The sequence below is a fragment of the Adiantum capillus-veneris genome, chromosome 29, assembly GCF_014529385.1.
Source record: "Adiantum capillus-veneris isolate H3 chromosome 29, ASM1452938v2, whole genome shotgun sequence".
NCBI lineage: Eukaryota > Viridiplantae > Streptophyta > Polypodiopsida > Polypodiales > Pteridaceae > Adiantum > Adiantum capillus-veneris.
In genome coordinates this window covers 46,627,518-46,652,383 of record NC_140959.1, presented here as the reverse complement: position 1 = coordinate 46,652,383, position 24,866 = coordinate 46,627,518, and the positions used below count along the sequence as shown (strand labels likewise).

General features: G+C 45.7%; 1 protein-coding gene across 3 annotated transcripts in view; it reads right to left on the bottom strand.

Moving 5' to 3' along the window:
- The window catches only part of LOC147419140 (Zinc finger (CCCH-type/C3HC4-type RING finger) family protein), a 56,726-nt gene extending 33,034 nt beyond the window's left edge, over positions 1 to 23,692 (bottom strand). Inside the window, exons 1-2 of one of the 3 annotated variants that reach the window (XM_086505496.1) lie at positions 23,573 to 23,692; positions 13,105 to 13,226 (exon numbers count right to left, since the gene is read on the bottom strand). In XM_086505496.1, coding sequence (XP_086361622.1) covers positions 13,105 to 13,156 — 52 coding nt within the window. In that variant the 5' untranslated portion in view covers positions 13,157 to 13,226; positions 23,573 to 23,692. Of the gene's footprint in view, positions 1 to 13,104; positions 13,227 to 13,320; positions 13,531 to 23,116; positions 23,347 to 23,572 lie in introns of those variants that run through there. The other 2 variants (XM_086505498.1, XM_086505497.1) reach the window with 2 other exon arrangements.
- Between the last annotated feature and the right edge of the window lie 1,174 nt (positions 23,693 to 24,866).

Here is a 24,866-nt window from a genome sequence, read left to right as displayed (position 1 = left end):
GAGAAGATGTCTGAATCTGCAGAGGGGGCCGCATGAAGGGCTGACCCTCTCTCGCTAGGCGACTCGTGGCAAAGGCGCTGCCAAGAGATCTCCTAGCCGCCGGCGAGGGTCCAGTCTCCTGAGCCGACTGAGATACTGAAGCAGGAGGAGGGGGAGAAGGGGCTGGGGGGGACGGGGGAGAGGAGAAGCGGGGTGGGGCGGCAGAGACATGGGGGGGGGCGAGGTGGGGGGTGAGCGGTAGCAGAGGGCGGGGGAGGGCATGAGGAGGAGGAGGGGAGATCGGAAGGCGGAGCGGCTGGCGAGGGTGAAGCGGAGGTGGAGGCTGGCGAAGGAGGCTCCTCCTGCTCAAGCGGCCCAAAGCGGTTCCCCGTGGGAACCCACTGCTGCTGAGTAGGCACCTGGGGGCCACTCTCAGTGCCAGGCTGTCGCTGTGGCCCCTGGCGTCGACGGCCACGGGCCTGCTGCCACCCCTCCTCCGCTGGAGCCCCAGGCTCAGAGGGTGGCGTTGAATCTGTGCTCTGTCGCTGGCTGTGGCTGCGGCCTAGCCTTGGCAGGTTGGGGCTGAGGCTGGGGTGCGGGTCGTGGTCTCCTCCGTGGACAGGCCTTCGCTAGGTGGCCCATCTGTCTGCAAATGAAGCACTGGTTCGGGAGACCCGAGTACTCCACACTCTGTCGAAACCAACCCCCACTCACCCGAGGCAGAAGGATAACCTTCGGGAGCGTGTGGGTATCTCTGACCAAAACTCGAACTGAAGGGATGCCAGCCGCCTTGGCAGCTACTGATGCTGCCGTACGAGGTGTCTCCAGGACTGTCCCGATGGCGGAGCCAATCCTGGAGAGAAGTGGAAGGTACTCCCTCCGTAAACCCGGAAAGCAGACTGAGATGGGGATGTCTGCCTCCTCTACTAGCACATCCGAAGTCAGGTCAAAACCATGTCGCCACTGTCGAAAGTGGGCGCGTGATGCTCGGATGGCCAGTGGGCTCATAGCAATGACCTTGGAGGCCATCTCGGAAGTCTCAAACTCAATCTGGTAGTACCCCCGTCCAAGAATCTGGACATCCAAGATCTTGCCCACCTCTGCGAGAAGGCGGGCCTGGAGAAGGTCTCGCAGCTCTCCTCTGCTAGGTCGAGTGCCGAGAACCTTGCAGATGACCGAAGTCGCCTGCAAGCGCTCTACCTCTGCGGCAAGGCTCGCTTGCTCTGTCGGCGAAAGAGCAAGTCGAATGGTGGGCTCAGCGGGGTCGGGCGAGGGGGCTTCAGGCGAGTCCCTCTGTGGCGAAGCTGGAGCCTCCATCTGTGTCTACTGCTGTGGCGTAAGAAGAGGACGACGGGAGGATGCTGCAAAAGGGCGCGCAAACACTGCTCCAAGGAGTTGGAACAGATGCCGAGAGTGCCGAAACTGCAGGGAGCAACCAAGGCGGGGGGCCCAAACTGATGGGTGAACGGGCCGAGACGGGGGGGGGGGGGATAAAGCAGGTTTGGGCTAAGGGATGAGGGCGCGAGGCGGCAGCATGGGATGAGGCTGAGGGCGGGTGGCGGCAGCAGGGGGCTGAGGGCGGGCAGAAAGGCTGGAACAGGGCAGCGCGAGGGGGGGGCAGCGGGGGCAGAGGGCAGGCGGGAGGGACAGCAGGCGGGGGGCAGCGGGGGCTGAGGGCAGCACGAGGAGGACAGCGGGCAGCACGTGAGGGAGGGAGGGAGGGGAAGGGGGGGGGGGGGGGGGGGGGGGGGGGGAGGAGGCGATGGCGATGGCGCAGCGGGAGAGTACAGCAGCAGCGAGCTCGTCCTTTGGGTGCTCAATCGTATCTCTTTGGTTTCCCCTAATTATAGAATCTTAGGTTGAGATAGGGCAAAAATGTGTAGCTGGTGCAAAAACATAAAAGCCCAAAAATGGCTAAAAATGTGTGCACCCAGCCAGGCTCAAAAAATGACCGGCCTCACGTGCTAAAAGTGTCCGCCCATGCAATCTACATGATGTGATGTTAGGTGCAGCGGAATGAATGTTTAAACTTTGCTCAAGATGAGTGCTCCGAACTGTGCTCAAGGTTCCTTTTGTTCTTATGGAAGGTAGAGCCTTCCGTTCTTAATGAGAGAGTGCAATGGACACACAAAGTGAATGGAGATAGTGCGAGAAAGTGTATGAGACTGAGAGATAGAGAGATAAGAGAATACGACACCAGAGACGTTGTAAAACCCTCCTCCAAAGGCCCCACTCCCTATGGCGAGAGCGGTCTACTTATGATTGCACAAATCTCTACAATGCTTGGACTTGCCGACGATGTCGACGACGATGAGGACGACGACGATGAGGGCTGAAAACTGAAATTGCCAAGGGCTGAAATCTGCAAATCTTTATCTATTGAATTCTGACTTTGTCGGTGAGATGATGTCGATGGCGACGATGCCACGGCGACGCGCTCATAACGCAGATGCTGAAATCTGCGTTTTCCGGGCTGAATCTGTAAACCTTGATGGATTTCACCGTGCGGCGAGGATCTGTTGCGGGAAGGTGAGATCTACGAGGTTCGGGACTTGATATGCGGTGTCTAAAGGCTGAAAACTGAAAACGCTGATTCTAGGGATGATTCTGTGGCGATGATCTACAAAAACACTGAGGTTGATCTGCAAACCAAAAACGTAGGGCTGAAAACTGACCTTGCAGGGAAATCTGCTAATGCTAGGAAATCTGCTGTGTTGTTGTGGGAATCTGCTAACGCTAGGGCTGATCTGCTATCTACTGTCGCCGGGAATCTGCAAATGCAAAAACGCTGGCTGATCTGGTGCAAAAACGCTAGGCCTTCTGTTGAGACGCCAGAGTTGTCGCGGGGGTTGGTCTTGTTGAGAAGTTGCCTGTTGAGCAAGGTGCTCTTGCTGCCTCTTCTGCCAGAAAGTGCTAGCACTAGGTTTTTATTTATACAAACTTAGCAAAATTGCCCTACCTACTTTCCAACAAAAGTCACTTAAAAATAATAAGAGAAAATGTCAAAAAATAGGGAAAATAGATCTATGCACTGTAAAAATGCTTCTGATGGGATCTGACTGGAATCTGATGGTCATGCTGTGTGCAACCAGAGGATATGCATCTAATTTAAGTGTCTGGATATGCACGGTCTACGAACAGACTCACAAAAGTGCCACATCACTTCCTATTCTAGACTGACTTGACTGAATTGAACCTTGGTCATGTTGTAGCTTGTCCACGGACACATAGGGTTGGATGTGTCACGTGACATGTGCGATGGGTGGCCAACCCGGGACAATCACTAGCCGTACAAAATGGCGAAGCAACAGTGGAGTAACTCTAATAGATGTGCAGGTTGGCTCCGTTCTTCAGTGGCTTGACATGTCAGTAGTTTGTGACTCGGAGGGAATGTGATGGGAGCGCGAGGGCAACAAATGGGACAGGCGGCGGGTAGTGTAGTGAACAGGGGATGGACAAGGGGAGGAGGCGAGCAAGGCTGGGGGCGGCAGAGCGGGGGGCGGGCAAGGCAAGGGGGCAAGCTGAGGCAGGGGAGGGAGCTGTGGGCACAGACGCGGGGAAGGGGGAGGTAGATGCGCAATGCAAGGGGGGAATGAGCAGGAGTTGCGCAAAGGAGAGGATGCAGGGTAGCAATGGCGAGGGGGGGTTTCAGCAGCAACGAGACTTGCAGTTCTTAACGTCAGAGGTATCTTGGGATTCCTTTTTCACGAGCTTGTTTTGGAGAGCGATCTGGGAAAATATAGCCACAAGGCTTAAATTCTCGTCCTCTTTTCACCCACAAACCGATGGGCAATCAGAGATAGCCAATTCAGTGGTTTTGGACTTGTTGAAGTCATATATCTTTGATCGGAAACTCGATGGGAAAAGTATTTGCCCTTGGTGAAGTGGGCCTATAACAACACAATACATATGTAAGGTGCAACGGAATAAATGTTGAACTTTGCTCAAGATGAGTGCTCCGAACTGTGCTCAAGGGTTCCTTTTACTTACGAAAGGGAGAGCCTTCTGTTCCTTTAGTGAGAGAGTGCAATGGACACAAACAAAGTGATGGACACTGTGCGTGAAAGTGTATGAGACTGAGAGATAGAGAGAGAAGAGAAATACGATCCACCAGAGACATTGTAAAACCCTCCTCCGAAGGCCCCACTCTTGTCGGCGAGAGTGGTCTACTATTGATTGCACAAACGAGTATAAACTGAATGCATGTGACTGATGCAAGTCTAGGCTAGGTCGATGTCAACGACGGGGATGGCGAGACCGACGCTATGGCTGAAATCTGCTACTCTTTATCTACTGTCCAAAAACGCTGATAGGCTGAATTCTGCTGCGGCTGAGTCGCAAGAGAAAACGCTGCCTTTGCTGGTCTTTATGGCTGAAAAGCTGCGGTTCATTGGGGCTGAAAACTGATGGTCTTTATGGCTGAAAACTGATGGTCTTCAGTTGCTGAAAACGCCATGCACATAGAGGGCGATGGAGGTTCAGAAATGCTAGGGCTGCATGGAGGAAAAACGCTAGCATGGGGAAATCTGTGGCGATCTTTGCTTGAAGGAAAAACGCTAGGGCTGCAGATGCTTGGCGATGTTGGCTTGGATCAAAAACGCTATCTGCTGATGAAAACGCTAGGCTGTGGATCTTCTTGCTTGGAGGGAAACCACCACCAAGGGTTCTTGCTTAGAAGTTGCCTGTTGAGCAATGGAGCTCCTATTGCCTCTTCTGCCAATTAGTGCTAGTCTAGGTTTGCTTATATACAAACTTACTCAATTTGCCCTACCTACTTTCCAACAAAAGTCACTTAAAAATAATAAGTGAAAAATGTCAAAAACAGGTAAAATAGGCTAAAGGCACTGGAAAATTCCCCTGAAGGATTCTGATGGATTTTGATGGATTCTGGTGGGAATGCTTATGATCATGTTGTGTGCAACCAAAGGATATGCATCTATACTAAGTGACTGGGCATGCACGGTCTGCGAACAGACTCACAAAAGTGCCAGATCACTTCTAAATCTAGACTAACTGGATTGACTGAACCCTTTTCGTGTTGTAGCTTGTCCACGGACACATAGGGTTGGATGTGTCACGTGACAACATACGTCCACAGGGAAGGTGTAACAGGCTTGGGCACCCCAAGTCTAGAATCTATTGCGACATGAGAGATTCACTGAAAATACTCCACAACTTTTAAATCACAGTTCAATTCAAGACGACACGGCCCAACAAAGTTCCGTGCCCAGAGGTAATGGCCCCAAAACCTGGCGCCCCTTTCGGTATTTCTTTATTATATTAAGCCTTGAGAAAAGTACAACTCCCATAGGGGTCCTGGGTCCTCTGCTCTCAGACTTTGCATCTAGATGCCCTAAGAAGTGAGGCCCTAAGGGCTCTTTTATTCTTACAAGGGATGCCAAAAGCAAAAAGCAGAGCCCAAAAGCAGTTAAACTCAAAAGCAATAAGTTCCCCAAGGTTCAAAAACTTTTAAAAAAAACAGTCAACGCAATTTACAAAAATTCCGTACAGCTGTCAGTGCAAAAAGCGGACATGTTCGTACAATTTGCCACGTCAACATGTCAGCCGACAAACCGGAAATTCGTATTGCTGGTCCACGTCAGTGTCCGTACCACCAGCCACATCAGCCTTCTGTCCCATCAGTATCCCTGAAACCCATAGGAAATCAGTAACTTTATTCCATCCAGGTAATCTATGACAAAGGAGCGAGTAATTACTAATTCCCCTCTTGTGCAGTCCCGCCTACACCAGATTCAACCCGCTCATCTGTGGGAACTCTTGGAATAGCCACTGCTAGACCAAAAGCATCGAGGTAAAGTTTCAAATCTGAGGAGTATCTGCTAGGTCCTCCTCCTCCGTTCATTTCGCATTCAATGCCGGATGGTTCTTATCTAAGATCCACCATTCACTTTACCTTTCTCTTCTTGTCCTTAAAAGTCAATGTCTGTTCTTGAACGAGTATCTTCTCGCTCTTATTCAATTCATGATCATTCGGGAGCTATCACCGCTCCAAAGCCATCATCATCATCTCCTTCATAATCGTGTTATGTGCTTACAAATAACATACAACATCGGTTTCATTCAAATTCTTCTTCTGATAAGTCTTATTTCATAAAATCATACAGCAAAATATTGCTAATTCATCCATAACGTTCTATCTAAAATCTATTTTGGAACGAGTATCTCCTTGTCCCGCTATATTTTCTGTCAGTCATCCTTATTCTTGTGCCTTGTTGGGGCACCGTGCAACGATATGTCCCGGTTCTCCACATTCAAAACACTTTCTTGCTTTGGAATATTTATCTTTCCGGTCTTCAATCAGTCGAGTTCGTGTATATGTTTGTCGTCTGTTTTTGTTCTGACTGGTCGAAGGTTCATCTGGTGGGTAAGTCAAGTTACTCAAATGCATAGCGAATAAGTTCTTTGGGGAGTCCACAACAAAACCTCTCAATCTGTTCCTTAAAACTGAAATACTTGAAAGAAGAGGTCGGAAGGAAAGTATTCCAAAATCTTTCACAGTAATCATCCAAAGTGTCACCCTTGATCATCCGAAGATGGTTCCAGTCAGTTCTCACATCTCAATTTCATACTCTTGAGTGAGCCATGAAGAAACAAAAAGTTTCTTGAATTTCAACCACTTTTTCGGTGCTTGTTTCCTTAACAAGAGAGTGGACCACCATGTCTGTGCATTGCCTTTCAAAAAGGATGTTGCTCGTCTAATCTTGGAGTGCTTTGTATAGCGGCCTCCAGCAAATGCTATGTCAAACTGTTGGATAAAGGCTAAGGCCTTTGGAGCATCTCGAAACCTTGAAAAGGTGTCAAACTTTACCGCTTGTCCACCTTTAAATTCCTTGGCCTTCTTGCCATTGTCGTTGAGAAAATCATATTGATAAGCTTTGTGAAAGTGCTTCCTTTTTTAATGAAACGTATAATCCGTTTGTCGTTTCTTGCCCTTTTTGTCCTCATCACTCGAGTCAGAAAAGGATGAGCTATCCAAACTGAAAAGAATGAGCTATCTGAACTGTCAGAAGATGAGGACGAACTGGACAATGCTTCGAAGCGTACACACTTCTTTTGTTTTCTTGCTTTCTCAAAAGAAGATTTTCGGCCCAAGTAACCAAGGAAGTCAGCTCCCTTGTTACGTTTCTTCAATTGCTTCTCCTTTGACCCAAATAGCTGGTTGACTCGCTTTTCAATAATGTCCTCGAGTTCATCTTCAATAAACATCCATGGGACGGGAGGTTTCTTGATTGCCAGTTTTATTGGTGACGTAATGGCTTTCTGCCAATGAGTATGCATTTCATCCATCGGGTGTCGGGTCAAAAATTTGGCATATTGTGGATCCTTGGCAAACTGAAGCATTTGCTTTGCGCACTCGTCAACCTGTTGTTGACATTGCATCTCCATGAGTTCATGTTGTGAAGGTTGAGGTGGCCCGTCCTCGTTCCCTGCTAATCCGCTTGAATTTTTCGTACTGCCTTTCGCTCCGGAGATGGCAGATGGAGTCGTTTGATTCTTTTCAAAATCCATATGTGCCGCAAGAAGAAGGATAGGATTTCCCGGTAAAAGAGAAATCGGCCGTGCTCTGATACCACTGTAAGAGGCTTGGGCACCCCAAGTCTAGAATCTGTCGTGACATGAGAGATTCATTGAAAATACTTCACAACTTTTAAATCACAGTTCAATTCGAGATAACGCGTAGTGTCACAAGACAGGCACCACGTGCCAATGAAAAGAACAGACTGAACAGACTTTTAGCACTTCAATAACAACTAAACTGAAAGAAAGAGACGACACGCGACACGGAGTGGCGGAATTCCACCCTAGAGAGTATTGGCCGCAAACCTTGGCGCCCCTTTCGGTATTTCTTTATATTGCATCAACACAATACAAGCCAGTACTCCAGACTCTGCACCTTCTCCAGGAAGCATGCTAGAGAATGAGCCCTTAGCACATATTTAAAGGCCCCTGGCCTATGAAAAGCAGCTTACATGAAAAGCCTTCAAACTCAAAAGCTTCTCGTCCAAAAGCAATGCCAAAAAGCTGTCAGCGTAAATCACGGAATTCCGTACAGCAGTCAACGCAAAACGCGGAAATCCGCACAGTCTGCCACGTCATCATGTCAGTGCAATTTTCGGAATTTCCGTACAACTGCCACATCATCAGTTGCCACGCAAAACTTTCACTGTGTGCGTTTTGCTTAATTTTAATCCTTTATGTCACTTGGGACCCCATTGGACGGGGTCCCCATAAGTTGGTAGGACTTCTTCTTCTGTTACTTGTTCTTCTTAGGGTTTAGGCCCCTCGGCCGGCATCTGTAACTTGGCTCCATTCTTCAGGGCTTTTGACACGTCAGCAGTTTGCGACATCTCCCCTTCTTGAAAGAGAGTAATCGTCCGCGATTATAGCATATCTACAAAACAACTCAAGTTAGCTCAAAATTTTCCGAGGGACATTCCGAGGGACAATCAGTTTGCTCTTTTTGTTAAGTAGTTAGCTTCTCCTTTCGGCTCTTTTGATCAAGGAGTTAACTTCTCCTTTCAGCTCTTTTGATCAAGGAGTTAGCTTCTCCTTTCGTCCAAATCGTAACTCTTGATATTCCGGCGTAGTAAAATTAGCCATCACATACAGACCGTAATGATCTTCCACAGGTGTCTTGATGCACTAAAATTACATACCAGGCAATCTCAGGCAATCTCATCCAATTAGGAATATTCAGTGGTTGGCACATCACAATGCAGCACAAATGCTCACATATGCATGTTACAAGACACAACAAACAGCACCGCAGAGCACTCCCCCGAGACACTTGAAAGCTTGCCAAGTCCTTGGAAGTGTGCAGCTTGGTAGCTATAGACATCAACATCTGCATGGCACTACCTCTGAGAAAAACAGCAGCTCGAAACAAATCTTGGATCCTTCTCTTGTAAGTGATCTTTTTGGCTTATGCCCTGTAAGACATGAGCGGTGAAGACGGGAGCGCGTCCGATGCGCGATGAAGTAAGGGTGGGAGTGGCTAATAAGTTCGGGGTCAGAGCACGAAGCTAAAATTTCCAATGAACTTTTGAAAGTGCAATCTTGCTCTCTCTTCTCCTTGGGAGGACCGGTATGCTTTCAGAAAAGCACACGCCTGATGCCCTGATACCACTCTCGCAAGACGGGCACCACGTGCCAATAGAAAAGAACAGACTGAACAGACTTTTAGCACTTCACTAACAACTAAACTGAAAGAAAGAGACGACACGCAACACGGAGTGGCGGAATTCCACCCTAGAGAGTATTTGCCCCAAACCTTGGCGCCCCTTTCGGTATTTCTTTATATTGCATCAACACAGTACAAGCCGGTACTCCAGACTCTGCACCTTCTCCAGGAAGCATGCCAGAGAATGAGCCCTTAGCACATATTCAAAGGCCCCTAGCCTATGAAAAGCAGTTTACATGAAAAGCCTTCAAACTCAAAAGCTTCTAGTCCAAAAGCAATGCCGAAAAGCTGCCAGCGTAAATCACGGAATTCTATATAGCAATCAGCACAAAACGCAAAAATCCGTAGTCTACCACGTCATCATGTCAGTGCAATTTCCGGAATTTCCGTACAGCTGCCACGTCATTAGCTGTCACGCAAAACTTTCTCTGTGTGTGTGTGTGTGTGTGTGTGTTGGTCCTGCTTTATTTTAATCCTTTATGTGACTTGGGGCCCCATCGGACAGGGTCCCCATAAGTTGGTAGGACTTCTTCTTCTGTTACTTGTTCTTCTTAGGGTTTAGGCCCCTCGGCCGGCATCTATAAGTTGGCTCCATTCTTCAGGGCTTTGACACGCCAACAGTTTGTGACACGTAGTTCCGTGCCCAGAGGTATTGGCCCCAAAACCTGGCGCCCCTTTTGGTATTTCTTTATTATATTAAATCTTGAGCAAAGTATAACTCCCATAGGGGTCCTCTGTTCTCAGACTCTGCGTCCAAATGCCCTGAGAAGTGAGGCCCTTAGGGCTCTTTTATTCTTACAAGGGATGCCAAAAGCAGAGCCCAAAAGCAATTGAACTCAAAAGCAATGAGTTCCCCAACAGCAACTAGTTCCAAAAACTGCAAAAAAAATAGTCAGCACAATTTGTCGAAATTCCGTATAGCTATCAGCACATGTCAGCAGAAAAACCAAAAATTTGTATTGCTGGTCCACGTCAGCGTCCGTACCGCCAATGGTCATGCCACGTCATCACTTTGTGACAGAAGGCACCATTTGACATTAACGAAGGCGTCAAGAAGGTTCTACCTCTTCTGAGCACCAAAGATAAGCAGACCAATATACACAGGATCTGCACATTGCTTTTGCCAAGGTACGAGAGGCCTTAGAGAAGTCTCAAGCATAGCATAAGAAGGCATGAGAGAAGCATCGACGTGACTTGCAACTGAATGAAGATGATTGGGTGCTACTACCGTTCGAGAAAGCACGCCTACGGAAATGGAGGGGTAAGAAGAGGCTCTTACCAAAGCTAAGTATGCGATACTATGGACCTTTCCAGATCCAAGAAAATATAAATGATGTATCCTTCAGCCTGATGTTACCAAATACTTGGAAGATTCACAATGCATTTCATGTGAGTCTATTGAGACCTTTCAAAGGTGAAGTGGACAGGGAGCCAGAGAAGCAACCCGAAGTAGAAGAGACAAAGGAGATTGCCATTCCAAAACAAGTCGTGGCTCACAAGGAAAGGAAAGTGAAAGGTAAGCTGACACGCCGGTATTTAGTCAAGTTCATAAACTATCCAACTTTAGATGCCAAGTGAATGGAGGAGGAGACCTCGCAAATACTCCTCAGATTTTGGAGCTTTAGATGCCAAGTGGATGGAGGAGGAGGATCTAGCAGATACTCCTCACATTTTAGAGCTTTACCTTAAAGCTTTTGGTTTAGCACCGACTATTACAAGAGTTACTGATGAATCAGCAGGTTGAATCTGGCGCGGTGAAGACTGCACAATAAGAGAGTTACTCCGCTCCTCTCCTCGATGCAGCAAAGTCACTAATTTCTTTTGAGATTTCATGGATACTAACAAACTGACAGTATTCTGTTGAATGACTTTATGTAAAGAAGTACTTTGACATGAGAAATCCTAAAAAAGGCTAAAATGAATGGTGATGTGGATATGATAGTGACGAGATTTAGACAATCAAGACATCCGTCAGAGATCAGTGCGGTCTGAATGTAATTGCTAAATAAGTTACAATGATCATGATTCTCATCTAAGATCTCGACGAGGATAGTGATGTGAATGTCATGTTAAAACTTAATGTTCAGTGATTGTCGACTTCGTGCAAGCGTTGGATATATGTGGTCTAGTACGTCGAGTCAATGTCTCTTTTGTAGGCGTAATCGAGGGCGATCATAATTCTTTCAAGAGGGGGCTATGCCACAAAGTGATGACGTGGCATGGCCTAAACCCTAGCAAAAGAGGCAGAAGAAGTGTTACCAACTTGCAACTTCCTATCAAGGGGGAGGGCCAAGGGGTTAGGATTAAAAACCTAACCCACCCAACTTATGGAACCCGACCAAGGGGCCTAAAACCTTTAAAAGAAAAGCATCAGGACTCACTAGCGTAAAAAGTGACATGTAGCAACGTTGTACAGCAGCCCCGCAAATCGCGCTGAGACTGTTGACGTGGCTGTACGAACCCTCCTCAAATTACAGAAGAGCTCCAAAGGCACATACTTTTGGGGTTTGAAGCTTTTGGGGGCCTATGCTTTTCATGTCATTGCTTTTGATTAGGCCGGGGGCATTTATAAGTGTGCCAGGGCCTCTTCTTCTGACAAATTTTCTTGGGAGCACTCCAAAGAGAGAGGACCCTCGGACATTGTACTTGTTGAAGCATAAGAATATAGAAATACCAAAGACGGGCGCAAGTCTTTGGGGCCACTGCATCTGGACATAGAACTCCGCCGTGCCGTGCCGTGTCATGTCATTTCTTTCTCAGAGTTTATTTAAGTTTCTCTCACGTGTTGCTCTAGATCTTTGGCTTCGGGCGTGTCCAAGTCTATTATAGCACTTGACCCAAAAGCAAGTCCAAAATCTAGTGCCCATAGGGTTGTAGCGTAAACAGTGTCACGTCATCATGTTGTTTTTGCAAATTGCGGGCCACATAAATTTGTGTGTGTGTGAGAGAGATCTTCTTTAGTTGGGGTTTAGGCCCCTAGGCCGATTCGTGTAAGTTGGGCACAGTTAGGATTTTGAATCCTAACCCTACTCGAGTTTTAGGCCCCTCGGCCATCTTCAATAAGTTGGTCAGGTCTCATCTTCTTCTTCCTGTTAATCTGGTTCTTCTGTTAGAGTATAGGCCCCTCGGCTAGGATCAGCAAGTTGGGTTATCTTCACTAGTGGACAAGCCAGCAGTTTGTGACACCAAAAGCCTAATATACCCCCAAGATCTAATCATATGTGGGCCACACCTCACTCTTTCGCCTCTTTAATTAAGAGGTGAGTCCACAACCAAATGACATGACCAGTTGTTCCCTCACAAGAAGACACTCCCAACGATACATGCCACACAATGGGTGACCAGCCAAGACAATGCTCATTAGTCATACAAAATGCCAAATGCCCTGATGTTCAAATAAGGGTAGTGTATACAACTTTTAAATGCAAGTGAAGCAATTTCAACATTCTCATGAAAACCCCGAAACAAGAATAAGGCAGTTTCCATGATGGCTCCGAGACTAATGGCTCACACACACGCACATTGCATGCATGCTAGACAACCTCTACACATAGAGAATAAAAGGGTTTTTTAACTTTCTGGATTCATGAGGCTTTTTATTTCCTACACTAACATCCTTTACTTTTATATTTCTACGACAATACCCAAAAAAGAACAAAAATAGCTCTAACATTAAAAAAGGTGAATAAGACGGCTTACATAGAGTCAAACATTTACACATTCCATGCATCCTAGATAGGGTACAAAGTCCTTTGACTTTCCAATATCATGAGGCCTTTCCTATTCACTTTCGTTTTGAAATGTTATTATTTTTCCGAAGGCGTAGAGACTACTGGCCAAACACTAAAACCCGCACATACCAGTTCTCAGTAAAACAAATGTTTAGACAAAAGGATTGATAGACAAAGAGATGTTGCACTCACTCTCAACAATTTGCTCGCTAGTATTCTGTTCTTCAACAGTGGGTTCTCCCATGATTGCCAATCAAATAAGGGCTACAACACAAGCAATATTGATTGGCGACAAGTTGCTCCTTCACATCAATCTGCATCCAAAACTGCAGAAAGTTAATAATCATAATAATCATACAAGCAAAGTTGAATGTTGCCATGTGTTACTAGCCAAACAAAGTGCATTACATTGGAAAAGTTTGATAGATGCAGCTTCAAAAGTTTATACTGTCAGAAGCAAACCCCAAATCACATGTGAACTTTCCATTGAGGAGTGCTTTGGCTGCTTCATTTACTAATATCCTGAAGCTCAATATTGCTCAATATTTCACAAATCCCCAAGGCATGCCCGTGCATGAGACACATAATCTCTCTCTCTAGCTATCCCAGCTAGTTGTTTAGCTGCTTAGTCCACACCTAGCAGTTTAGGATTCCATAGTATTTTATTTCATAGATCACTTTGGCCTTTTGAAGACGTTAATATAACATTTCATTTCATCTCTCTCTCTCTCTCTCTCTCTCTCTCTCTCTCTCTCTCTCTCACACACACACACACACACACAAAGAAGGTCACTTGCACCTGCCCCGGAACACTATGGAAGTAAATCTGCTCTACCATTCGATGACGGTTGGTGTTGTCGAGATGCGAAGTTCAAACCTTCCTTCCTGTTAGTTTCCAATTAAAATTTACAATGCATGCTTTAACCACGCAACTAGTCTTGCTTGTGTCACGTGCACATCTAACCCTATGAGCATGTGGACAAGCTATCCTAGTTCTAGGGTTCAGGTTAGCCTAGGAAGTGTTCTGGTATCCTTGTGAGCCTATGCGCAGGTGTCCAGGCACTTAGAGTAGTTGCATACCCTCTGATTGCACAACCCAGTAGCACCCAGCATTTGCATTTTCCAAGTCAGTACACCCAAACTTCCATGGCATTTTGGGGCAGGCAGTGCAGGCACTTTATATTTATTTATTTAATGCCAATTTCCAAGGTCGTGGGGGCTGTAGGGGAGCATGCTCGACCCAGTTGGGATTTGCTATATAAGGAGAAGAGGGGCGCCCATTTCAAGCAGAAGAAGGTGTCCAAGCAGTGCACCAAGCAGGCGGTTTCTCTCTCAATAGTACCCACACCACCAGCTCTTCCCTTAACTTTTTTGGTCCTCAACCATCAGCGTTTTGGATTTTCAGCCTTAGCCTCGCAAATTCACCACTCCTGCACCAGATCCTCGCCGCAAGTTCTTTCCTCGCGACGGAATCTGCAGCTTTTTCAGTTCATCCCAAAACCAGCCCTAGCGTTTTTTGGTTTCAGCCTCAAGCACAGCAGATCAGCCAGCGTTTTGGTTTTCAACCTCAGCGTTTGCAAACCAGCCCCTTAGCCTCGCAGATCACACACTTCCGCAAGCAGATCTTCAACGTACCGTCGGAACAGCCAGCGTTTTCACATTTCAGCACCTAGCATTTTGCTAGTCTTCGTCGCCATCGTCACCACCGTCGTTGTCGCCGACATAGTCCCAGATTCAACTTCATATCAGATTTCAGATTTCCAGCCACATCAGCCCTAGCGTTTTTGCATTTCAGCCCGTCCTTGCCATCGACATCATCGGCAAGTCCATTGCATCGAGACCATTGTATCAAATTTGTGCAATCTATAGCATAGACCTCTCTCGCCATAGAGAGGGGGGCCCTTGGAGGGGGGTTTGAGAACCCGTCTGGTGTCGTATTCTTCTCTCTCTCTCTCTCTCTCTCTCTCTCTCTCTCTCTCTCTCATTCTCAGCACTTTCATTCACTTTGTTTGTAATCATTACACTTGCACTCTCTCTCTAAGAACGGAAGGCTCTCCCTTCCGTAAGTAAAAGGAACCCTTGAGCAAAGTTCAGAGCACTCATCCTAAGCACTATCAACATTCACTTCCACTGCACCTTACAGCTTAGTAGGCCTTGCTATAGATGTTTAATACGATCTAATAGACATGAACGAAATAGAAGACTCTTTCCCCATAGCCACTAATCTCATTATGAATTCTCCTACCCATGTGAAGGTCTTGCATAAGGCCACATGCCTTCAAGGTACAAGCACATGTAATTGCAAAGGCTTGCACTTCGCATTCGATTAAAACAACCGAGAGCTTCCTTGCCACTGCCATGTTGAACATATTTTGCAAACAACGCGTTCTGATGACATTTTGAACAAAAATCTCATCAAGAACTTTATGTGCTTTGATAAGGGCACCACATTCAACATTTATATCAACCAAAGCATTGCAAAGCGCAACATGTTTCTCCACAAGCCCCTAATCTCATCATGAATTTTTTTACTCATGTGAAGGTCTCGAATAAGACCTTCACATGTGGTCTCGTAACTTGTAAGACCACATGCCTTCAAGCTGCAAGCAAAGGCGATCGTGTTTTTGACAAAAGGCCTTCCCTTCACATTCGGTTAAAAGAGCCCAGAGTTTCCTTGCCACATCCATATTGTGGCATATCATGCAAACAACCCATTCCGGAGACAATATTTTGAACAGAAAGTTTATCAAGAACTCTATGTGCTTACGTAAGGGCACCACTTTGACATACATATCGACCAAAGTATTGGCAAGCACAGCATGTTTCTCTCCAATAGCCCTCGATCTAATCGTGAATTCTCGCCCATGCAAAGGTCTTGCATAAGGCCACATGGCTTCAAGGTGCCAAGCATAGTCGATTGCATTTGGTCATAGGCCTTCCCTTTCCATTGCATTAAAACATCCCAAAGCATCCTTGCCACACCCATGTTGGACGTATCCTGGAATAAACGTGTTCCAAGTAACGGCATTCTGAATAGAAAGCGCATCAAGAAATTTATGTGCTTCCCTTTCCATAAAACAGCCCGAAGCATCCTTGCCACAACCATGTTGGACATATCCTAGAATCAACGTGTTCCAAGTAACGACATTCTGAATAGAAAGCTCATCAAAAACTTTGTGCTTTCTTGAGGGCTATGAAGGTATCACATAAGTCCACATGGCTTCAAGGTGCAAGCAAGCATATGCAACACGGACGAATGCCAAGGTTCAAAACCAATGACAAAAACTCAACTTACGCGCTGCTGTTAAATTCACAAGCAGCGGACACCCAAATCACCATCTCAGATTTAAAATAAATTTGGGTGAAAGGCATGAGACAGCGTGACTCTCGGGCGAGTTAACGCAGACGATCACAAAATCAACGCAGTTAACGCAAGCACGTTGGATTAAAGTCCCGATCGAGGGTTGGGATTGAGCCAAGTGGCTTAACTCCCTAACCTCATTTAGCAAAAAGCAAGAGTCTCGTTGAACGGGGGCTGAGAGATCGTCGTGCGAGTTAACTCAGACAATTACAAAACTAGTGTGACCTTTTGAGATGACTCCAGCGATGGACATCGATACTGACTGAGATTAACTTGGTATTGACAATAATTAAGTTTTTTCTCATACAATGAGAGAGAGAGAGAGAGAGAGAGAGAGAGAGAGTAATTTGCAAGCAAAGACATTATGTAGCTAAACAATTACAAACGGGCATTCAAAATAACATTTTATTGATTGTAAATGCAATCGATTGATTGAGAGAGAGACAGAGAGAGAGTAATGTGAAAACAAAGCACAGACAGATCCTCAAAACTTCCAAAATGAATTCTTGCACTGTAAGAAAATAAGTCAGAAGAGGATATACATTACGGGCTATATTTTTTTGTGATACTTCAAACAATAGTACTTTGGACAATTAGGAGGATGGCCTATTAAATTATTATATCCCTTTGTTGAAGTTGCTTGCTGAGCTATGATCTCCTTTTGTTCTAATGCGAGAGCTACACTTTTGCTATTTGCTGTATGCAAAACATCAAACCTAAAATTATCAGTGAAAGGTTGGTATGCTGAAACGTCTTTCCTCATTATTTTTGGTGGTTTTCTCTTGTGTGCTTTTCTCCTCGCATCGTAGTTCTTTGTTACGCCTATGTATCTTCTTCCATTTTTTGTGCAGGTTATCGAGTAGACTATGTAGTTGATTTTCTCGTCTTGCTGTGTCTTTGATGCTGGCATCTCCGGCGATGTCTCCTCCTGTGTCTGAGTTGCTTGAGTATTGTCCTCCATTTCGATCTTTATATTTGTGTTGTATCCCTGCACTGCATAAGTAAGTTTTATTTGTGGTTGTTTATGATGCACTCTGAAAGCGTGCTTGTTATCTCTTGTTCGGTTGGCATTCTTTGTCTAATTGTATGTAGAAAGTTGAGGAATATTGGGTCCGCTACGTGTCAAACTAAGAATGTCATCTTGTGGACAATGTCATGCTTGAAGGGTGCCGATTGTGTAATTGTACATACATGACAAAAAGGTCCAAGGTGCTTACAAACGGGCGGTAGCTGTGCGAAGTCTCCAAAGAGAAGCACCAATTTATTGCAAAATGGATCATGAATTGATACGTTTGTGACATTCACAAGTTGGCAATAAACCATGTTGAATGTTGTGCTTGTGAGCATTGATATCTCGTTCATTATGATAACATCAGCCTCTTTGATGGATGTGAATCTCTCGTCCCCTGGATTTATTGATTCTGGATAGTGTTTATTCGAGCCCGCCGTTATCTTGAATTGATAGTGCACTGTTTTTGCAACACTGCTTAGCCGAGATGCAGCTGCACCAGTTGACGCTATCAATATGACTGTCTTGTTCTGTTGTACAAACCTGGTCGTCATGTATTTGATGAGGAATGACTTTTCGGATCCTGGGACGCCCTGATAATGTGGAGGTTGGATGTTCTGGTGGATGTGTCTTCGAATATCTTGTGTTGTTCAGGAATGAGTGCCTCATTATGGACATCGGCGAACTCCTTCAGAAGTTGCAACATGTTATGCCTATTAGTTTCCTTGGTATCATTCATCTCTAGACGACTTGAATGAATCGGATTCTCGCGGTTCAGGAAGAGCTTCTGGTGGATCAGTTTCACAATGTGCCTCGTGTTCTCGGTCAAAATCATGTTCGTTGTGTGTACTCGTTGATGTACATCTCAAGGTCCTCCTCGTCTCTTCTTAACTATCGGATTTTGCACTCTGTAAAGTAACAAGACATTGGGTTTTCTTGCAAGATCAGATTGGACTCGGTTCTAAATGTTGCTTCTATAGCAGTATGTTGAAGAAGAAGCCCTCCGGTTGGTGGCCAGGGTGGTATTCAGTGAATCGTACTAGCCGGTGATTTTCTAGTACTGAGTTGTTGTAGGCATAGTACATCTGGCTCTTCTTAGATCCTGTGGTGTTGTTCTCGATCTTAAAATTTTTGTGGTACATGCAGAACATGTATTGCTCTAGCTGCAATGGCCTTGCACAATACAAGTCGACTGGATGCATAACGATCGCTTGGCTCTGTGATAACAATCTTTGTCTTAATAAAGGTGGCGATGAGTCGATATATTCCACGGCTTCGCTTCTTGTGATGATCGGAATTTGCAAGCAATTGAGTGCTGCCTCTGTTGCTGAAATTGGCTTGGACATTATTGATGCTGCAATTACGCGGAGCTTGACCTTGTCTAATCCATTCAGGCTGAGCCTCACTGCGTTCTCCTCTGATAGGTTCAATGGACCCATTGGCTATGTCTTCATTGCGTACTTTAGCAGGTAGTGAGATATAGATGAGTTGGTCACACCTTGGATGTTCATGTGCGCTCCCCACATCAACAAGATTGTCAGGTGGTAGGGAACTACGTTACGGTGTTCATCTCCGGACCGATAGTACAACCATCTTGATGTTTATGGGTCCATTACAGGCTTGGATGATAGTTGAGGACTGAATGGAAAGCCATATTTGCATGCAGAGTGTTGGCCCATTACCCTACAGGTGGACTTGCATCTGTGAATTTGTTTTCTTGTGACGAGATAATATAAATGGTTTGAGAAATTCAAAGGAGGCTGCCGTGGGTCAAGTATGTACGCCGCTATTTCATCTGCTACACGATTCAATGTCGCCTCGGGAAACCCACAAAATCAGATGAGCATGCAACGATCCTCGGTTTTGTATCTCGTACCTTAAAAGATGATGCTCTATTTCGCCCAGAACTTTACTCCTCCCAAAAATATGGTTGTTCAAGAAGATATGCAGACGCTTGTGGAACAACACGGCACACTCAACATACAATCTTTCCATGTGTAGCTTCCATTGAATGAATGAGTGGTATTCTCGATTACTGTAATTTCGTTCCACCTGCTTTCTGTGACTTCGTCCGTTGTAAATGTCAAGAACAGATCGGGTACACCCCACAAGTCAACCATTGCGATGAGATCTTTGAGGTTCTTTCGATGCCATGATGGAGAGCCGAGCATTGTCGACGGAAGCTTGTATCTTATAATGTTTCTTACTGCATCTTGGTTGGATGCATTCTTGTGCTTCTTTTATACGCGTCTATGTCACGCTGCAACATCGTCGTGTTTGTAGAATTGGAAATCATGATTGCTCTCTTGAGTTGGTACATGATGAGTAGGTATGGCTTGTACAAGGTATACACGGAGAACAGCATGCTGATCCTCATCTTGATGTAGTCACTAAATCAGGTGTCTCCTTCATAGTTTCTGCGTCCGAACGGGAATAAAAAAGGGAATACAGCTTTTTCTATTGTCACGTCTCTGGCCTCTGAGTGGCTAGCAGGCATTCCATTGTGCCTGAAGATTGTCGTACGCTCAATGAGGCATGAGCCCTCACGGAGCTTTACTGAGCCAAAGTCGTGAGTCTGTTCTGGTATAGGCCATCTTCTCGAGGTGGTGTACGTGTTTTCAAGAATGCTCATCTCACATTGCGCTTCCGCTTCCTCCATCAATGCAAAAGGCTCCGTTTTTGAGTGGCTTATTATAATTGACGTTACAGCATCTGGTGTCAGCACACACAAAGTGGTTTTTTGTGGGGTTGCCCTGCCACAGTCTCATACATCTTGATAACTGGATTATGGAGTAAGTTGTAGGCCAAAATGTCTAATAAGCGCGAGGACGCGAGCTGCTTTGACAGTTGCTGTAGATTTGCTGCTTTTGTCCAGCAGATCAAAGGGTCATCAAGCAAGAATCTGTTTTCAAGTACGCCGAATGTTATAGCGTTTGCAGAGTTTATGACGTTTAAAGAAATGTCAATTATACTGAGGAGTTGATTGTGAAGCTGATTGGATTCCAGGATACGTCGGACATAGTCTGATAGCAGTAGTACTACGCTTTTGGCCCTGACGTCTCTGTCAGCTGGAGCAACGTGACCAATGTATCGATCCTACTTCCTTCTCGGCAGCATTTAGGAATGTCATGCTAGCTAGACTAACACTGGTATTGTCTAGTATTTTCTTTCCGAGGCAAGTTTTTGAGAATGTGGAAGTTCCACAACTTGCACAAATTGTAATGTTTTTGGATGCAGCGATGCACTGATCTTGCCAACGTCGTGATAGAATGTCGATTCCAGACCACGAACTTGCAAGGGCACTCAGACTCTCTTTCCTCTTTTTTCTTGTTCGTTGTTTTGCTACTTGCCTCTTTTTTTTCTGAGTGAGTTTGTCCATCACCATGTTTGGGATCTAAAAGCATTAATTACAATATGAAACATCCTATCCATTAGATTTTCTTAATTGTGGTTTGGTTTTTCAATGATGCAGGAAATGCAATACGTGCTCACATGCCAATGCTCATAAAAAAAAGAAAAAGCCATACGCAAGTATGGTGGGGAGGTGGCACCGTCCTCACCCAAGTTTTATAAACCAAAGGGAACGTGCCATTCCCGGTCACCTTTCTTCACCTCCAGTGTTGGAGGGACACCAATGCTTCTCCTCCAGTGTTGGAGGGATACCTTTCATCATTTGGAATTTGTATATTTATGTGTGTTGCATTAGTTTTTCTACAAAATAAAGTAGATAGCATTAGGACTTCCATTTTAGTCTCATATACAGTGACTTCTACATTTATCACTTGATTGTTCTTGCTTCTTGGACAGGGGATGGAGTTGCTCTGCTCATGTTTTTATGAGACTTGGTTGTGTGAGTAGATATTAAAGTATATCCTGTTATTGAATCCAAAAAAAACTATCGTTGATGGAAAACTAACAAGACATTAGTTTTTTTATAAAATAAATAGCATCCGAAAATTCATTCCACTACTATGTTCAATAATTTCTACATTTATCAGTCGACTGTTCTTGTTACTTGACACAGGATAGAGCAGCCCGGTAATGTTTTTATGAGGCTTGGGTGTGTTAGTACATGCTATACTATATCTTGTTGTCGAATCCAGTACGTTTAAGCTGTGTCACATACACGCGGCATCTTATGCTACATTGGAGACATGGGCTCGCCTCGTACACGAGATACCTGTTAGGTATGTGTGGGATACTATGTCTCTATTTATATTGAGGGGCCTGAGCCGGGTCACTTGTGGGCTTGACCTTGTGAGGTGGCCCTTACACACTTTTCCCAGCTTTACACGAGGTACCACCATGGTCACTGTGCAGAGAACAAAATCTTTGTGCGTGGTTTCAAGACGGAGGGAGTTTCGATTATACAAAACATGAGCCTATACATCATGCACCCCGTTCACATCACACCACTCGCCATCACTCCTCTACATAGTACAGACCAGCAATCATTCAGAGGTCATCCAAAAATAGCTTCTAAAGCATCACGGAGCTAAGAGCCGATTTCATAGAAAAACGCTATACTAAAAAAGAAGTTTTGCTCAAGCACCTATTTGGAAGATGATATGCAGTCGTTCAGTGATATAGGCCTGATTTGGTTTGGCCAGTGCCGCACAGTGCAGCAAGTCCTGTTGCGGAGATATTCAGGCAGTCGACCAACTTCTTGAAGCCCAACGTCGGCCTGATCTAAAGCTTCCTTGAACCACTATAAGCTCTTGCCGCACAAATATTCAAGCAATCGACGAGCTGCTGCACGCGTGATGGAGGCCTGTTGGGCGCCAAGCTAGCATGGCCGGTATAAGTATAGATGGGAATGAACGTATGATGATGGTGAGGGCTAGATGCGACGGGTGCAGATGGTGACTTACGTACTGTAGGGCTTGTTGCCTATCTCTTCAAGGTGGTGGATATCCTCTAGCCTCAAAATCCAAAGATTCTGAGCTGCCACAACCAGCCGTACGGCAATTAGCGTCACCATGAAACGCGTTTCGGCGGGTAAGGACAGGTGAAACGTTTCGGGCCTTTAAACGTTTCGCTCACCAAGTGAAACACAAGCCGTTTCATTCACAGCAAGTTACCATAGTTTTAGTTTCAAAGTCGGTAAACGCACGTTTCGATCTCACGTTTCACTGTGCTCTCATTTTGGACTGAAACGTTTCGTGGTGAAACGTCGCGTTTCAGGGTGAAACGTTTCGGCCTTGAAACGTTTCGCGGTTACGCTGACGGCAATCTACACGACAAAAGAGTATGAACCAACCGAGGCACATCAAAAGAGTCTGACCCATCTACCAACTTCCAGTTCCAATTGATCGCAGGAACTTATTTCTAGGCTTTGCAACATTTTGAAAAACATATCATTCCTCAACTGCTATTTCCTCTTTCAAATCGCCACAAGGTAATCTCTCTCTCTCTCTCTCTCTCTCTCTCTCTCTCTCTCTCTCTCTCTCTCTCTCTCTCTCTCTCGTGAGCATATTCGACTGCTATTTCCCCTTTCAGATCGCCATAAGGTGGTCTCTCTCCGTACTAGTGCAAATAAAGGGACACAAGACTTGGGCCTTCTTCCCAGCCCCCAACCGCTCTAGATGAGCGATCGACGTCAGCCTCAAAACTTGAAGATTTCTTTGAGGTCTCCTGTCGGCCAACGACAAATGAGTACTTCGAGCGGGGTAATTGTCAAGCCAGAAAACCTCGAAGTTACATCCAATCCAGGAGTAGTCCATTTCAAGTTGTTCCGCCTAGTCGCACAAATAGTTGGACGCCTTGAGGGTGTGAAGACCCACGGTGTAGTCAGTATTACCCTTTGTACCAGGAAGAAGGGTAATGCATGTCACCTTGATCTTTGGTAGAAGCTTTCCCTCCACATCTGCATCACTCAAATCAGAATCCAAAGGCATCTGCATGCGAAGACAACCTGGCAGACCTTGCGATGGAACCTCCTACACATGCCAACTGATTGCCTTCGAATGCCGATTGAGTAACCCCTTCGTTGACATTTTCAATAAGGACGGTACATAAGGAAGGGATACAATAAATTCAACATCTTGGAGAGGGGCAGTAGGAAAGGATTGGCTACATATTGTATCATGAGAGAAAGTAGGGACGCGCTTTGTCGAGTGACAAGCCGAACTCGCAAAGACATTGGTGTGTATTGTGAGTGTAGACGGCACTTCATGATAGCCACTGGCTCTTTCGAATCAGCTCTCTCTCTCTCTCTCTCTCTCTCTCTCTCAAACACACACACACACACGCGCGCGCACACACACACAGACAGAGGGACGTGTAAGTACCTGGCTGCCTTCAGTCAAATCTTGCGATTGCTCTTTACGACTGCTCCTGCGTTTTTGGCCTGCCCAAAGGGCTAAGAGGCAATAGTGATGTGTTCCCTTTTTCGGAGAAGTTGTTTAAAAAAATGTACATTTTTTTTATTGGTTGGTTGCCTAGCATACACTCATTATAAAGATAGAGCTTTATTGCTAATGAAAAAGAGTAAGCTTATTTTTTTAAAAATGCATGGGCAACGATAAAAGGTACTCATTACAAAGGGTGAGGTTGGTTTACAGAGCTAAAAGTACTCATTACAGAGACAAGCAAGCTGGCACCAATCTTTTTTTTGTCTCATTAACGAGAATCGTGCAAGATCCGTTGGGTTGAATAGAAAGAAAATCTATCTCTCTCTCTCTCTCTCTCTCTCTCTCTCTCTCTCTCTCTCCATGGGACTTTCTTTCTTCTCGTGTTGATGAGCGCAGACATTTTTGCTTCAAGTCTGACGCGAAGGGGGTGGGTCGCATTGAAGCAAGGCATGGTGCACGACAGAGAGTGTTTTGTTGTGGGAGTGGGACAATGGGACGCGAAGGGGGTGGTTCGCAATGAAGCAAGGCATGGCACACAACAAGCAACTCGGAGCCCACCATCGCCATGGCTAGCTTTGGTTTTGGTGCAAGGCAAGCAAAGGAGAGGAAAGGCTTGCTCGTCTGCGAGCGAAGGCACAAAGAGAGAGAGAGAGAGAGAGAGAGAGAGAGAGAGAGAGAGAGAGAGAGAGAGAGAGAGAGAGAGAGAGAGAGACGCGCAGCTAGGGGGGTAATGGAGCATAACACTAGCAGGGGCGAAGTTGGGAGGAGGTTGAGAGAGACGCCATGTCTGGCCGCAAAGGTGCAGAGGGGATGATGGAGATAGGAAGACTTCGTCTACTTTCAAATATTTCCACATGGACTCAATCATGGAAAGGAGACAAATATCCGTATACTAAATATAAAAGCCAATGGCCTTCAAATTATGAAATCGAAACCTACATCTTCTTATATGATCACGTGTGCAGAAAATATATCCACTCCAACATCAATATCCCTCCCCTGTGCACCAAGAGCATCATCCTTTACCTATCTTCCACTTGAGAGTGAGCTTCCGTCTTTAGCAGAGCCTTGTGCTCACCAGCTCTTCCCTTACCTTTCTCATGAACTTGCCCCCTATGTTGGATGGTTGGACCACCTTTGCGAGTACAGAGGCGCAAAACATACACTTTTGCGACTACTCCATCTCCTTCACAGTGTGAATTGCTTCACATAGGGGATCATGAGGAGGGAA